Here is a 15,436-nt window from a genome sequence, read left to right as displayed (position 1 = left end):
TTTATAAACTTCATTTTTCAAATCAAAATAAATTATATGGGTTAACCAGAAGGTACTGTATGTGAGAGATAAATGTGTAAATGGCATGAAAACAAGATTGTTAGCATGTACTGGCAGTCTTTTAATTCTGGACCCTCCTTGAAAAAAGAAAATTTGTGAGTTTCTTTGAGCAAATTTAGGAGGCCTCCAGAATATCACTTTGTGATAGCATTTTCTTTGCAACCTAATGGGTTTAACCTTTGTTAGCTTTCTTTTACAAAAACTAGAACCTATCTCCTGGGTTGTTCACAATTAACTAGTTCCTGTCTATTGCTTATCTGGAGTTAGCCACTTCCCCCCTTGGTTTGTCAGTATGATCAAGTCCACAGGCACTAATTAGCAGTTCCGTATTAAGCAAAACTTCATTTGGGTAAAGATTACCTTCTCATATATGTGTTGTCTGCTAAATTTGACCTTTAAGGAAAGAAATATACCCATTCTTTTTGCTGGCCTAAATTTTGAATGTGCCAAAAGTGTGCTTTGTTTTTAGGACCATATTGTGGAAGTATGCCCGTTCCCAAAGAACTCTTACTGAACACAAATGAAGTCACTGTTCGCTTTGAGAGTGGATCCCACATTTCGGGGCGGGGATTTTTGCTGACCTATGCCAGCAGCGACCATCCAGGTATAGCAAAAGAATCAACAAAAATCTGTAAACATGTGTCTGTCTAAGAATTCCTCTTGCTACTTATCACCATCTCTGGATAGAATTGTGACCTCAAGAAGGGAAGTGTAGGAAGAAAGGAATGTTATATCATTGTAAGCAGTTAGTCTGAACTCAGAATACTTGTATCAAACTTGTTAGCTTGATCAGCTGACCTGTATGGGAAAGTGTGGATCTCATTTTCCTAGAAACCTTGGATGGCACATTTTTAGGGCTATTTTAAGGTCTGGCTTCTAAGGTCTGCCTATTCTCTGGAGCCCTCCACCAATCCCTCTTAGCTTAGGGGGCAAATTATTTAACCAGTGGCACCTCTGTCCCCTGCACCACCCCCATTCATATATACATACCAGTGCAACAGCATAGAATGTGAGTCACATATGAAGTCGCTGTCACAGTGTGCCTTAACCATGGGGCTGACACTTGAGCAGGAGAGAAGGGAGCATGAATACTGACAAGAGAGGAAAGCATGGCCTCCTGTCCAGGCCTCTTGTGCCCCAGAATGATGACTGCGCAGCTCACTCTGTGTCTGCCCTGAGTCACAGATGTGCCCAGAGTTTCTGCACTCAGTCCCCTAAGGCCAGAAATGCTCTGGGAAGAGGGTGCACCATTCATTTCCCTCTCAGCCAATCAAATCTGGCCAAACCCAGCATGGCTAGTGTTCAGCGTATGTTGTCCCTAAGAACTATTGAAAATATTAAGGACAGGAAGAACTGTTGCAGCAAGTGTGGAATATTGTGGAAACTATACTCGGTTGATCTAAACACATCAAAATCCACAGTACCTTAACATCTCCGTTACAGAGCGTTCATTCAGTTCTAAACTCCAAAGAAAAGAACATCCTCTTTTTAAGTCCTTGGTCCTGACCGATCAAAGTGAAAAGGTTGTATTCTTAGTAAACATGTGGTTCCATGGGCACTGAGGTGCCACTAGCTAAACCGCTAAATTAAAATGTTCCCGAACCTTCTCTATGAACTATGTCAGGCTTTTGAAATTGTTTTCCTCCTGCCCAGGGAGGTTATACACATGATCTTTGTAGGCATGTAGTAGACAGTAATGAGTCAGTGTTTGTTGTTCTGTTTGAAATCGTTTCTGTTATCATTCATTGGAGAATTGCTGAAAAACCATCGTTGGTGGTAGAAAAGAGAAATGGAGGAAACTGATTAAATCCTGAAGACAGTATTCTCGGTTTTGATTTGTTTTTAAATGGAAAAAATGCAGATAATAACTAGATAGTGAATAAATACTTTTTAAAAGTTCTTTTTTATTTAAAATTATTAAATTCTTTTATTTAAAATTCTTTCCTTCTTTCTTTTCTTTTTTTGTTTTTTTGAGCATGAGTGTCCAAACTTCCATTCAGGCTCCTAATTGCAATTACCTTTATTTATGACAGATTTAATAACATGTTTGGAACGAGCTAACCATTATTTGCAGCCAGAGTACAGGTAAGTACGCTGTCTTAGCTATGCTGCAGTTGTACGTTGCTGAACATTTTGTTTTCCTAAAGGTTAAGCCACATAGAGTACCTTATTTGTACTTAATTTTTTTACAGCATTTATGTTCTTTTTAAAAATGTATTTATTTTGAGAGAGAGAGCGAGCACACGCAAGCGAGCAGGGTAGGGGCAGAGAGAGGGAGAGAGAGAATACCAAGTAGACTCCATGCTGTCAGTGTAGACCTCTGCATAGGGCTCAGTCTCACAAATTTTGAGATCATGACCTGAGCTGAAATCAAGAGTCCTACGCTCAACCAACTGAGTCACCCAGGCGCCCGTATGGCGTTAATGTTCTAACTAATGAGGAATACTTGAAATGATTTCTTATATAGCACAGGTCAGCAAACTTTTTGTCCAGGGCCAGATAGTAAATATTTTAGATTGTTCAGGTCATCCAGTGTCTTTTGCATCTGTTTCTTGTTTCTGTTGTTGCTGTAATTTAAAAGCTGTCATAAACAATATGAAAGCAAATGTATGTGGCTGTATTTCAATAAAACTTTATTTACAAAAGCAAGCAGCAGCATGGATTTGGCCCATGAGCCACAGTTTACTGACTCCTGAGCTCTACTATAGTATCAGTGAGCATAAGGGAGCCCAGAGTGTGTGTTTTTTTACCTGGCCAGCATTTGCAGGTAACTTTTAGAATTCCTTTACTTTCAGAGGAAGTTGATTTTGTCTTTCCTACAGAGGAGAAACCAACTGAGAATAGGAGATGAAATATTTGATCCCAGCTTTATGTTAACTGGAAAAATTACTTAATCTCTTTGATGTACATTTCCTCATCTATAAAATAAGAGTCTAGAGCAAGATTTCTCAACCTTGGCACTATTGGGGTTTTGGGTTAGAGGATTCTTTGTTGTGGAGAGCTGTTCTGTGCATTGTTGGCCATTCACCAGTATCCCTGGCCTCTACCTTGTATGTGCCAGTTGGTGATAAACGGAAATGTCTCCAGATATTGCCAGATATCTTCCAGGGTGGGCAAAATTCACTCCCTGTTGAGAAACAGTGTTCTAGAGAGGATTGTCAACACCACCACTAACACCAGCTATAACTCCTTAGAGTGCTTTACTAATGCCAGTCATACCTCCCTAGCCTTTGCATATAAATAACTCGTGTGAATGTTCCAGCATCCCTGCAAGGTAGGTTCTGTTGGACCCTGCAAATAAGAGACACAAAGCAGAGAAGTAGCTTGCTCAGAGAGGCTCAAGAGTCATGGTCCTGACCATCTTAGACATTCTAATAAATAAGATTACTTTATATGCAGAATCAGTTCTAGCATTATCAGTTATTAAGTATAATAGAGACAAAAATGAAAATGATCAATAATTTAAATAATTAGAAAACGAAATTGAAAATAACCAGTAATTACAGCTGCCATTCATTCAATATAGACATATGCCAACATTCTCTGGGATCTTTCCAGCTGTACCTATAGACTCCCAGTGGTGCGAGAGCTTGTAGGCATCAGTGGTCATTTCCTGTCCTACAGAAAAGAATGCATCCAGGCCTGCAGGCTGATGTTATGGTGCCAGATCATCGAGGCTGTAACTCAGCTGTTGTAATAGTTGAAGATGCGGTATGGGGACATACATGTTCACGCTCCTTCATCTATAAATTGTGAAATGTAGAAAGCTTTAAAAGTGAAAAAGTTTTTGTAACTCATTTGGTGGCAGTACCTGATTAGTGTGACCTTAAATTCATTTGACAGCAAAATTGAACTAAATTAATGAGTCTATTTAGTCTTTATGTTGCACTTAATATGACTATTCATGTATTTGATAGAGATATTAATGTTTTTGATTAATGTATGCAGGCATAAGATGAATCTAATGTGTAACCGGACTGTGGCTGACAACCCTGTATTATACAATTGAAATTTGCTGAGAGTAGAACTTAAATATTCTCACCAAAAACATACGTATTGCATATATTTTAAATGTTTATGTATTTAGATATTAAAATATGTGAGGTGATAGATATGTTAGTTTACTAGTTGAGCAATGTAAATCATCACAATATACACTTGAAATATCTTACAATTTCTTTTTTTTTTTTTTAATATTTTTTATTTATTTCTAGGAGAGAGAGAGAGAGACAGCATGAGCAGGGGAGGGTCAGAGAGAGAGGGAGTGACAGACTGAAACAGGCTCCAGGCTCTGAGCTGGCAGTCAGCACAGAGCCCGACGCGGGGCTCGAACCCACGAACCGCGAGATCATGACCTAAGCGAAAGTCGGACGCTTAACCGACTAAGCCACCCAGGCGCCCCATGAAATATCTTACAATTTCTTAATTGTGCCACAATGAAACTGAAAAAAATATATACCCTTTTTCTTCTGATTCCAAAAGTAATTTATAATTAATGTAGACCATCACTGTCTAATACTAGCCACTTATAGATATTAAGCACTTAGACTGCGGCTAGTACAAATTTAGATGTGCTATGATTATCAAATAAATTGCAGTGTAATTCCCTCCTGCATGCTCTATGGAGGAGAAATAGGTTTAAGTGTAATTTATCCTTTTTAGTTTAAATGCAATTTGATACAATATAAATTCTTTATTTTCTTTTTCCAGTAAATTCTGCCCAGCTGGTTGTAGAGACACAGCAGGAGACATTTCTGGGAATCTGGTGGATGGATACAGAGATGTAAGTAACTGAGGGTATTATAGGGCAGGGAGGAAATTTGAAAGCACTTATTGCTCTGCCTAAATGCATCCTGAAGTAAAGTCAAATAAGATCTCAAACCCCATAGGTAAATGCACAATTTTCTCTTTTCTGAGAATAAATGAAACAGTCAGTATAAAAACCAAGGTTATTCATGCATTCATTCCTATTTTTAGCATTTCCACTTAAGCATGCTTTACATGAAATGGTAAACAAAGCCCTTTTCAACCCCGAGTATAATTCCATCTATTTTCTTTATTTTAATGCTTCAGCTGATTCATAAAATTTAGCCAAGGACATGAACATTCACGTCAGAGAGTAACAACATTGTGTCCGGGAGCAGTGAAGCCACCTGCCCTGCACTTATATATTATCCCTTCCTTCCTCTCACCCCAGTTTCTTATTCCAAATGAGACTCTCTGGTTACATACATTGTTCCCAGAGAAAAATAAATTCACAAGAAGTCATTTCCCTAAAGTATATGTCCTGTCTCCACATACATAGTCCTTCATTTCTTATTATTTGCAGATTTCCATCCTAGAAATTTGATATCTGACTTTTGAATACTAACATTGCTATTTAAAATAGTTGCATTCAGGGGCACCTGGGTGGCTCAGTCAGTTAAGCATCAAACTCTTGGTTTCCTCTTAGGTCATGATCTCATGGTTTGTGAGATGGAGCCCTGTACCTGTCTCTGTGTTGACAGCACAGAGCCAGCTTGGTATTCTCTTTCTCTCTCTGCCCCTCCTTTTCTCTCTCGCTCGCTCTAACTCTGAAAAACAAATAAGTAAACATTAAAAAAATAAAATAATTGAGGTTACAGCATATGGGAATTGGCCTGAGTTACTAGAAATGTGAAAATCTGTGTAGTGTTGTAACTTTCCTAAGAGTTATTGACATGTGTCTTCATGAATGGGAAAAAACCATCCATGTTCCAGGTGATTGTTAATTTCCTCTCTAGCAGGGAAGAAACAAACTTGGCTTTAACTTTTGCTTTTAGTATATCCTGATTCTAGAAGCAGCAGATTTTGCTCTTTGTTTTCTTTTTCATGTATTGTCTTTATTTACAAGATTGGCATAGGATATTCATTTGGCCTAGAAATTGTTTGAATCTTAAAATGATTTACAGTACCTTCATCTAAGATGTACTTGACACAGGCTATTTCTAAATGACTTCATGAAATTAAGAGAAATAAATAGTTGACGTATAGTTTTCCCCCAATGATAGAAAGTTTCTACTTGTTATTTTAACGTCCCATGCAAGAAACTTAAGAATTATGTGCAGTAAGAGAGATAGCATCACTTTTTTCTTATTTTAGTTGTTTATCTTTCTCCTCTTGACAGAGCTCTGTTACATGGTTTCCTGCATGCTGTGTCTAAGTACATGATCTGTAGATGTAGCAGACAGGTGTCCTATTTGACTCTCTAGCTAGTTTCATATTGTTTGCTTTCATAATGACTTCATCTGGAGGGAAAATTTATATTTGAAAACTCTTCAAAGAAGTCTTATCAGTGCCGTTTTGGTATATGTTAATCTTGTGGGTGTATGACGTGTCTATTGCTACATAATAATATTACTACAAATTTAGAAGGTTAAAACAACACACGTGTTACCTCTCATGTTCTCTGGGTTAGGATTTGGGCAGAGCTCAGCTGAATTCTCTGCTTCAGGATCTCACAGGAGTGCATCCAAGCTGTCAACTGAGGCTGCATTTCATCTGAGGCTCAGTGTGGTGGCTTTTAAGCTTGGTCTTGGCAGTATTTAGTTACTTATGGATTGTTGAACAGAAGACCTCAGTTTCTTCCTGGATTTTGGCTGGAGGCTCTCCTCAGTTCCTTGCCATTTGGGCCTATCTGACATCAGTGCTTTCTTCTTCAAAGCCACCTAGAGAGAATTTCCCAACAAAGGAGTCTCCTAGTAAAACCATTACAACCATATAATGTTATCATGGGAGTAGCAGCATCCCACCAGCTTTGCTGCTGTTCTCTTAATTAGAAGAAGGCCACAGCTCCCACCTAAACCCAGGGGGATTATGCAGTGGGGGGATGCCAGGAGGCAGAGATCCTGGAGGTTATCATAGCGTCTGTCCTCCTTCATCTTTGGAAGTGTGTTCAGTTGTAGCAAGTCCTTCCTGGAAGCGCCTTTGCGAAACCGAAGCATATTCTGTAGGTCAGGATAACAGAATCTGTAAAACAAGTTACAAGAGAAGCTATTGAAGAAACAGATGCTCTGTATCAGGGAAGAAGTATGTTGTCTTAAAGAACAATTACAGAAAAGGAATTGGTTCATTCTATGTTGTTCCCAAAGGCAGAACTAGGGTTAGGGGGTGAACGTTATAGAGAAGCCAATTTTAGTTACATGTAAGGAATAATTGAGCAGTGCAAAATGGAATCAGATGTCTTAAGAAATGGTGAGCTCTAGTCCCCAGAAGTGTCAACTGTAGATGTTAAACCATTGGTCAGACATGGCCTATATATATGTGGGAAGGTGCTGTGGGGCGGAGAAAGTCACAGTCTGTCAAGAAGTATCGGTGGAGAACTTTAAAGCTCTTTTTGAATTCTTAAGGTTCTGTGAATCTGTCTCCTTGACTGATGAATTAAGGCATCTGGATTGGTATATGCTTGCCACACTAGTTAAGTAGGATGGGCTTCTCTTTGAGACCTGCCTTACCCGAAAACCAGAAATAAAAAGGCCCTAGAATAGTTTCTCTCTTGGCACCTTCTCCCAAGTCTGCTGACTGTACCATCTGCTTTTAAGACATCACTTGTTTCAGGAAGTTCTCCATACCCCCAGAATATTCAAGAAGTATTGTAGAATAAAGGAGGACAGTATATATAGTGTGCTCCTGGTTTAGGAGGAGAAGGGGAGAAACCAGGCCGATTTACACACCCACAAAAAGCCACAGGGAAATACATTATAATAGCACGTGCTTGTTTCCAGGTGATAGCAAGCAGTATGAGTGATTTTTTTCATATTTTCCAATATTTCTAAAATGAGTGCAAATAGCTTTTGCAAAGAAAATGTTGCCAGGGTACGTGGGTGGCTCAGTCTCAGGTAAGCATCTCACTTTGGGTCAGGTCATGATCTTATGGTTCGTGAATTCAAGCCCCACATTGGGCTCTGTGCTGACAGCTGAGAGCCTGGAGCCTGTTTCGAATTCTGTGCCTCAATCTCTCTCTGCCCCTCCCCTGCTTGTGCTCTGTCTCTCTCTTTCAAAAATAAATAAGCATTAGAAAAAAATTAAGAAAAAGAAAATGTTGCCAATATGGTAATTACAAAGACTGTAGGAACATAGGACCAATTCATAGCCAATTCATAGGAGAGACTGTGGAACATATTTATATAATTTAACATTTTACTATCATTTTAAAACATGTGCTTTATTCATGTTTTATTAGATGCAATCTGAAGTGTTTGCTTTTTTTAAAGTTTTATTTATTTTGGGAGAGAGAGCATGAGTGGGGGAGAGAGAGAGAGAGAAGAGGAGAGAAGAGAAGAGAAGAGAGAGAGAGAGAATATCCCAAGCCCCAATGCAGGGCTCCATCTCATGAACCATGAGATCATGACCTGAGTTGAAATCAAGATTGGATACATAACCAACTGAGCCACCCAGGCACTCCTGAAGTGTTTACTTTTATATTAAATTTTATTTTAATACTTTGTCAATATTTTCCCATACAAGATGACTTTTCCTAAGGAAGACATAGGAAAATAACTCCAGTTCTGGGATGATTTGATAATCGCTTTGAAAGTCAGTGTAGTCTCGACATAGTCTTGAGAGCATATGCTCAAAAGCGTGCTTTCTCTCCCTATCTCTCAAAATAAATAAATAAACATTAAAAAAAAAAAAAGCTTGATGTAGTCTTACTTCTGATCTGTTTAGCCATGTTCTATGGTTAGTAAACTTTAGAAATGTTTAATCCCATCAACCTGCAATTTTGTGAGCCATGCAGGTATTCTTAGATGTCTGAGGAAATGTAAATGAAGAATTACATGTAAATTATTTCATTTGAGTTGAAGCAAATTCACCAGTTAACATAGGCTTGTGATGTGGCTTTCCTATATTCACATTTCAGTGAGGCATAGACCTCAAAAATCACTAGAAAACCAAAGTATAAATTTCCTCTTCAAAAGGATATTTACAAAAATCAAGTCAGTGAAAGTAAAAATTTTAAGTGCACAGCAAAAAGCTCCAATTTAAGTAAACATCTATTTTATTTAAGTTGATTTGGTGAGCGAGGAATTTTGTTTTTCTTAAAATAATCCGGAAGGGGCTGATAATTTTATCATAATGATGTAATAGCCAGATCTGGTGGTTACTCTCCTGGAGTTGTATCCTGTTACCTGCATCAGTGGAAAAATGTGAACTGCAGTTGAATACGTTCCATTAAAAGGGTATATGCTCCTGGGATCCCTCAATGCTGATTACTACGGAAAGTGGGAATGTGTGTTGGCCAGTGACGCCGGTAGGTCCTACTGCTGATTGACCTGTAAACCTGTCCTCTTATAACCGGGGAGTCCTTGGAACATGCCCAGTCCAGGGAGAGCTCTCCACTAGGCAGGGCTCCTGCGTTAAAGACCACCCAGCCCCAGAACAAATTCCAAGGAAGATCAGTGATCCCAGGGACAGTGGGCTTATCTGCCCAGTAGACCACTGGACCAGTTGCTTTTCATCTTGGGGCCGAGAGACCCAGGCAGGCCTGCGTGGACCTTATAGTAGGTACATAGGGTGCCCATTAGAATCACAAGGTAATGGACTGTTAGAAAAGATACTAGACATCATGCAGTTCACCCTTTTCATTGTACAGAGAAATGGGGGGGCCGGATCCAGAGCAGTGACATGACTTAGGCACACCGAGTAGAGTTAGATGCAAAGCCAGGATGATGAACTAAGTTGCCTAATTTAAATTCAAGGCTTTTCTGTCACAACCGGCTGCTCCATTTTGTACTTCAAAAATCCACAACAGTGGTAACAAACCTTTTTAAGGAAGGAACATTCAGAAAAAAGAAAAACACAAGCTGCCTATTTAGTTTAAAGATCACTGTTTTGGGGGCACCTTGGTGGCTCAGTTGTTTGAGCATCTGACTCTTGATTTGGGCTCAGGTCATGATCCCAGGGTGGTGGGATCAAGCCCTGCACTGGGCTCTGCACTAAGAGTGGAGCCTGCTTCCGAGTCTCTCTGTCCTTCTGCCTCTCCCCAGCTCATGCTCACTCGCTCTGCCTAAAAGTTAATAAACAAAATAGGGGTGGCTATTTGGGTGGCTCAGCCAGTTAAGCATCTGATTCTTGATTTTGGCTCAGGTCATGATCTTGCAGTTCATGAGTTTGAGCCCCACATTGGGCTCCGTGCTGACAGTGTGGAGCCTACTTGTGATTCTCTCTCTCCATCTCTGCCCCTCCTGCACTTTCTCTTTCTCTCAAAATCAATAAATAAACTTAAAAACAATAAAAATAAATAAAATAAAACAAAATACGGTCTTTTTCTCATCTTCTAATACTTTTTTTCTCCAAAATCAAAGAGGATTGTGTCTGCATCCATCTTTCAACATTCTTTTATATCTTCTCTGTCAGGAACTGTCCCCCTCTTTTTATTCTGATAGCCATTATTGCAAGACTGACTCATTTCCCCAAATCTAATCTAGTTTGGGAAATATACACTCTCTAAAGATCACAGAAGTTCTCAATTTTATTGCAACCACAATTATAACAAAATATGGTTGGTCTCCTCAGTCTCCCAGATATTGTAACCTAAATCCAAGAGATTTTTTTTTCCACTGCAATTAAAGTAACAACGTTGTCATTAACACAGAAATTCCCAAGTCCACTTATCGAGACATAATTTCATGAGCTGCTCTTCCCATGTTGGCATTAGCCATCATGGAGAAGTGGGGGCATTGCTAAGGATTATTTAGAAAATGATGTTTCTCAGCCCCTCAGTCCTGGGCTCACTGCCTAACCACCCTCCCAGGCAGGTCTGTGCCCATGGGGACCTAGGGGCGTGGGCACCCCATGGAAAAGTTTCAGTCCTTCCTCCAGCCCCACTTCTAATGTGCCAGTCCAAACCGCCAGGCCACCTGGTAATCGGCCAGTCAGGTGCTCCTGCTCCATCTGTGACACACACAGGCAGCCAATTTGGAGGCCTTTGCAGGCGCTAGCTGTCTGACCCTCCCAGAGAGACTCAGGAAATGAGGTGGAGGCTGTGGGCCCTGGGATGTTCATCACCATTGCTCTAAGACCTTTATGAAGTCTTTTGTTCCACTTAATATTCTGTGGCTGATATCACTATTTTGTTTTTAATGCCTTGTTCAGTCTCTAATTATAAAACGAAGCTGTGGTATGGAAGATTGACCTTCTCAAAGGATCCTTAGTATGTATATCTGGTAAACCAGATATAAGAAACTGAGAAGTTATTTCTATTTTTGCTTAACAAGCCACCCCAAAATTGAGTGGCTTAAAATAACCATTTTATTTGTTGATGAGTTTGTGGGTCAGCAATTTGGGCTGGTCGTTCTTTTTTTTTTTTTTTTCCCTTCATTTTTGAGAGACAGAGAGTGAGTGCAAGCAGGGGAGGGGTAGAGAGAGAAGGGGACACAGAATCCGAAGCAGGCTCCAGGCTCTGAGCTGTCAGCCCAGAGCCCGATGCAGGGCTTGAACTCATGAACTGTGAGACCATGACCTGAGCTGAAGTAAGGGGCTTAACCAACTGAGCCACCCAGGCGCCCCTTGGCTGGTCAGTTCTTAATCTCCCCTTTCTGGGGGCAGAGTGTCATAGGTGGCCACAGTGACATGTGTGGCAGTTGGTTGGGCCATGTTCTCTGCAGTAGAACAAACAAGCTACCTGGCCCAGTGCAGTCAGTGGGAGGTGCCCACACAAGGGCATGACCATGGGAGGTGTTCGTTATTCACTGAGGGGTCACCACTACTAAATTACCTACTTCCTCTTCTAATGGATGGGTTCCCAAGTTGGCATAAATTGGTGACTCTGATGTCATTCTGAGGTACTTATGCAATAATATTCCCCCTTCTCTTCTACTTTTTTGTAAATGAATTACAGTGTAGCAATGTCACGGGTCAAGTAGGGATCCTGACCACGTGTTATAACAAAATGGAAAACGCCCACCATATTTTAATGTATTCTTGAGTAGCTGTGAGTGATGACTTTGCTGTATTTCAGACCTCTGTATTGTGCAAAGCCGCCATCCACGCAGGAGTAATTGCAGATGAGTTGGGAGGTCAGATCAGCGTGCTTCAGCGCAAAGGGATAAGTCGGTATGAAGGAATCCTCGCCAATGGTGTGCTCTCAAAAGAGTAAGTACTTTGTCTTCTGTTCTGAGTGGAAGGTAACCCCAAAGGCATGATTTGTCAGCTCACAGTTTTGAAAGAGGGCAGTGGGCATATGATCTCAAGGGTTTGTCAGCTGGGAGGAATGTGTGTGAATGCTTAAAGCAGCATTTATGGTGTCTTTGTGGAAGATAAATGCAACAATAAAAGAGCTCACTGGTCATGCTGACAAGTAAATTAAAGTAGCATACATCTGAAATTCTAGGGCAGAGGAGCATTTCTACTCTCAGGTGCTTGAGTAGGAGAGAACAAAGCCTGTTTGTTTTCAGTTTTTCCAGTTGTAGTAAATTACCTGTTGTCTCCAATATTACCACAGATACTGAAGGACACAGAGAACTGAAATAAGCCCCCATAGAACCACCAAGCTCCCCTAGACGATCCTTAGAGACAGTCTCTTAGTGACGCGTAATAGTTGGGAAGTGAAAAAAAAAAGAGGACTTTTGTTATTAACATTAACCTCTCTGTTTGCTGTTATCCTCCGCTTGTTTAGCTTTATGAAAGAAAAACATGTCAGTTGCTCAGTTGTTTAAACATTCAACCTGAGCTTTTAATGCTTTTAGGTTTCTTCAGCTTCTGGAGTAGAAAGCCGGAGCTGTTAGACGTAAATATAAGCCGGCCTTGTGGTCCAGGTGTCCACCCATAGAAACAGGCAGCTTGAACGGGGCCAGAGGGAGGCTTTCCTTGGGTGGATGCCATATGAGAGAAAGGTGATCCGCGAGCCACATGTTTATGTCTTGCTTCCTCCCTCCCTATCTGCCCCAGAAATGTCTTCCTGCTACCATGACCCTGTGTTTTTTAGACAGATTGTCACATAGCCTTGGTCTTGAGGATATGGCACAAGACAGAGACTGCAGACATTTCGGGATCCAAAAGTAGGAAAAAGTAGGTCAAGGCCTGTATTCCCTACCACTCCCTAGTGTGTGTGCGGATATCCCCCCCCGCTGCCCTCTCCCCACCCACCGCCGGCCCTGTCCCGCCATTTTGGTGTGGTCCCTGCTTGCGTGCAGAAGGAACATGATCATCATGCTTCCCTGCTCCATTCTCCCAGTGGATGTGGGCCATCTCATCTGGTTAAAAAAAACTACAAAAGGGGGTAGATAGGTTTCCTAGTTAGCATATAGTGCCTCTGATGTCATGTTGAAAAAGTTACGCAGTAATTTTTCCCTTCCCCTTCTACTTTGTATTTACATGCATTCTAGCTTAGTTTAGCAATCTGGTGCTTCAAATAGGGATTCTGACCACAAGTTATAAGATTATTTTTATAGGCAAATGTATCTTAAGTTTCAAAGAACTCACAAGTGAACTTAAAGAGACTAAAACTCACTTCTGGATTGGGGCGTTGGCCTAAGCTCACAAGGGAGGGGATTTAGAAGCAGTGACTGAAGTTCGTTAGGTCACCTGCACGAAGGAAGCGGACCTTGGGTTTGGTGGAAGATGGGAACAAAGCATCTGGGGACCTGGGAGCAGAGCCAAGGCCCAAGGGGGGACACCAGAGGAGTTGTGGCGGTCAGCTCACCATGCTCACGTCCAGGGTCCTGGCTGGTGGGTGGCTGAGGGGAAAAGGCAGAGCTCCCACTAGTAATTCTGAGTCAGGGATGCAGGTGGGGGTATCAGGAGAGGCTGTTCAGTCCAAGTCTTCCACAGGCAATGCAAGTGACACTGTATGTGGTATATAAAAGGCAGTCATCCACATACTCTGGAGGTGCAGGCTCACCACGCTGTGTTTGTGTTCTCTGCTTGCTCTGGATAAGACTCCCCTCTACCTTCCCTCTGGATAGGACTTGTAATTTTGACATGCCCCAAAGTGTTCTTTTTATATTGTCTGAACATGCAAACACAGATTACTCCCAAATTTGTGCCAGAGTTTAAGACCTAAAAGCTTAGTAACAGAGTGCCTTTAGAAACTAAAATCCTTACTCAAATAAATAAAATGTATATGTGTGTGTGTCATAAGTTCACTTTTATGTATGCACATACATGTATTTCATACATACGTATATGTACATACACATGTACTATATATAAGTATATATTCATGTATTGTATATACATACATATATACACATACGTATGTACATATATTTTTCCCTTATGTATTTGCCTCAGACTTCTTAGAACATAATTTTTTTTTTCAGATTCATCTTTTTTTTTTATAAAAAATATAATTTGTTGTCAGATTGGCTTACGTACGACACCCAGTGCTCATCCCAACAAATGCCCTCCTCAGTACCCATCACCCACTTTCCCCTTTCCCCTACCCCCATCAACCCACAGTTTGTTCTCTGTATTTAAGAGTCTCTTCTGGTTTGCCTGGAACATAAGTATTATATCTGATTTATAGTAAAAGTGCACAGTAAGTTGTAAATGCCAGCTTGATCTTGACTCTCAAGGATCTGTTTTTGTTGACATGTTTTATGGTTTGATGTGTTGATACTCAGGCGCTACTTTAGGAAGCTGTGGCCCAGATTTGTTTGATGTTGCTACGTCTCCAAATAGGAGCAAAGAATTGACCTTTGGTGTTAAATCTGTTTTTTGGACTCTCTTGCCTATGTTTGTGTACATTTCAGTGCTTCTTTTATAGAAGAATAGGGCTGCAAGAAGTTTAATTTGTACTCCCAGGATTTTATTTTAGTTTTGAAAAAACTTTTCTAGTTTTTTTATACTGTTGCATAAAAGTAGACATGTTCTTAGTTACTTCTGGGCTTAATACAGATGAAGTTGCTTTATGTAATCTGAAATTAAACGTTGATGCAAAGGTAAGAGTACAGAAATTGAAACCATTAATGACTTAGGAAGAGTTTTGTTCCATATTCCATGTAGTTATTTGAACAAGTTGTTCGATTTTTGTTTTGGTGCAAATAGAAAGTCCAGAATTATATCAAGCTCCCTTCTTTCTAGCTCTGATTTTGCTTTGACTTTTTGTACTGAGCAGAGAAGAGTCCACCACATGTGACTACATCTCCTCCACTTATTTCGATTCCTAAATCTTCAGGGAGCAGTTGTTTTCATCCACGCTGTTTTGCTGCTGGGGAACCACTGTACACTGTTTGCGGTCATTGAACTTCTGTTCCCACACATGATTGTTTGGTGTTCAGGAAAAAACACAGAAGGAAGCAGTACAGCTGAGGAAGAAGGAGTCCCTAAAGTAAATATCTAAGGTTCTTCTGGGATTCATCTGGGTCAGCTCACTTCCTTGATTTGAGGAGACCAGAATGGAATCAGGAAGAGAGGC

At 40.5% G+C, this 15,436-nt stretch overlaps 1 protein-coding gene across 1 annotated transcript in view; it reads left to right on the top strand.

Annotated features, from left to right (window-relative positions):
• The window catches only part of DCBLD1 (discoidin, CUB and LCCL domain containing 1), a 62,679-nt gene that overhangs the window by 34,649 nt on the left and 12,594 nt on the right, over positions 1 to 15,436 (top strand). The window contains exons 6-9 of the mRNA XM_077770834.1: positions 530 to 664; positions 2,094 to 2,145; positions 4,771 to 4,843; positions 12,038 to 12,171. Coding sequence (XP_077626960.1) covers positions 530 to 664; positions 2,094 to 2,145; positions 4,771 to 4,843; positions 12,038 to 12,171 — 394 coding nt within the window. The remainder of the gene's footprint in view (positions 1 to 529; positions 665 to 2,093; positions 2,146 to 4,770; positions 4,844 to 12,037; positions 12,172 to 15,436) is intronic.

The sequence above is a fragment of the Crocuta crocuta genome, unplaced genomic scaffold (genome assembly GCF_008692635.1).
Source record: "Crocuta crocuta isolate KB4526 unplaced genomic scaffold, BGI_CrCroc_1.0 scaffold562, whole genome shotgun sequence".
Classification (NCBI taxonomy): Eukaryota; Metazoa; Chordata; class Mammalia; order Carnivora; family Hyaenidae; genus Crocuta; species Crocuta crocuta.
Note: the sequence above shows the minus strand (reverse complement) of the source record. Positions and strands in the feature narration are given on the sequence as shown.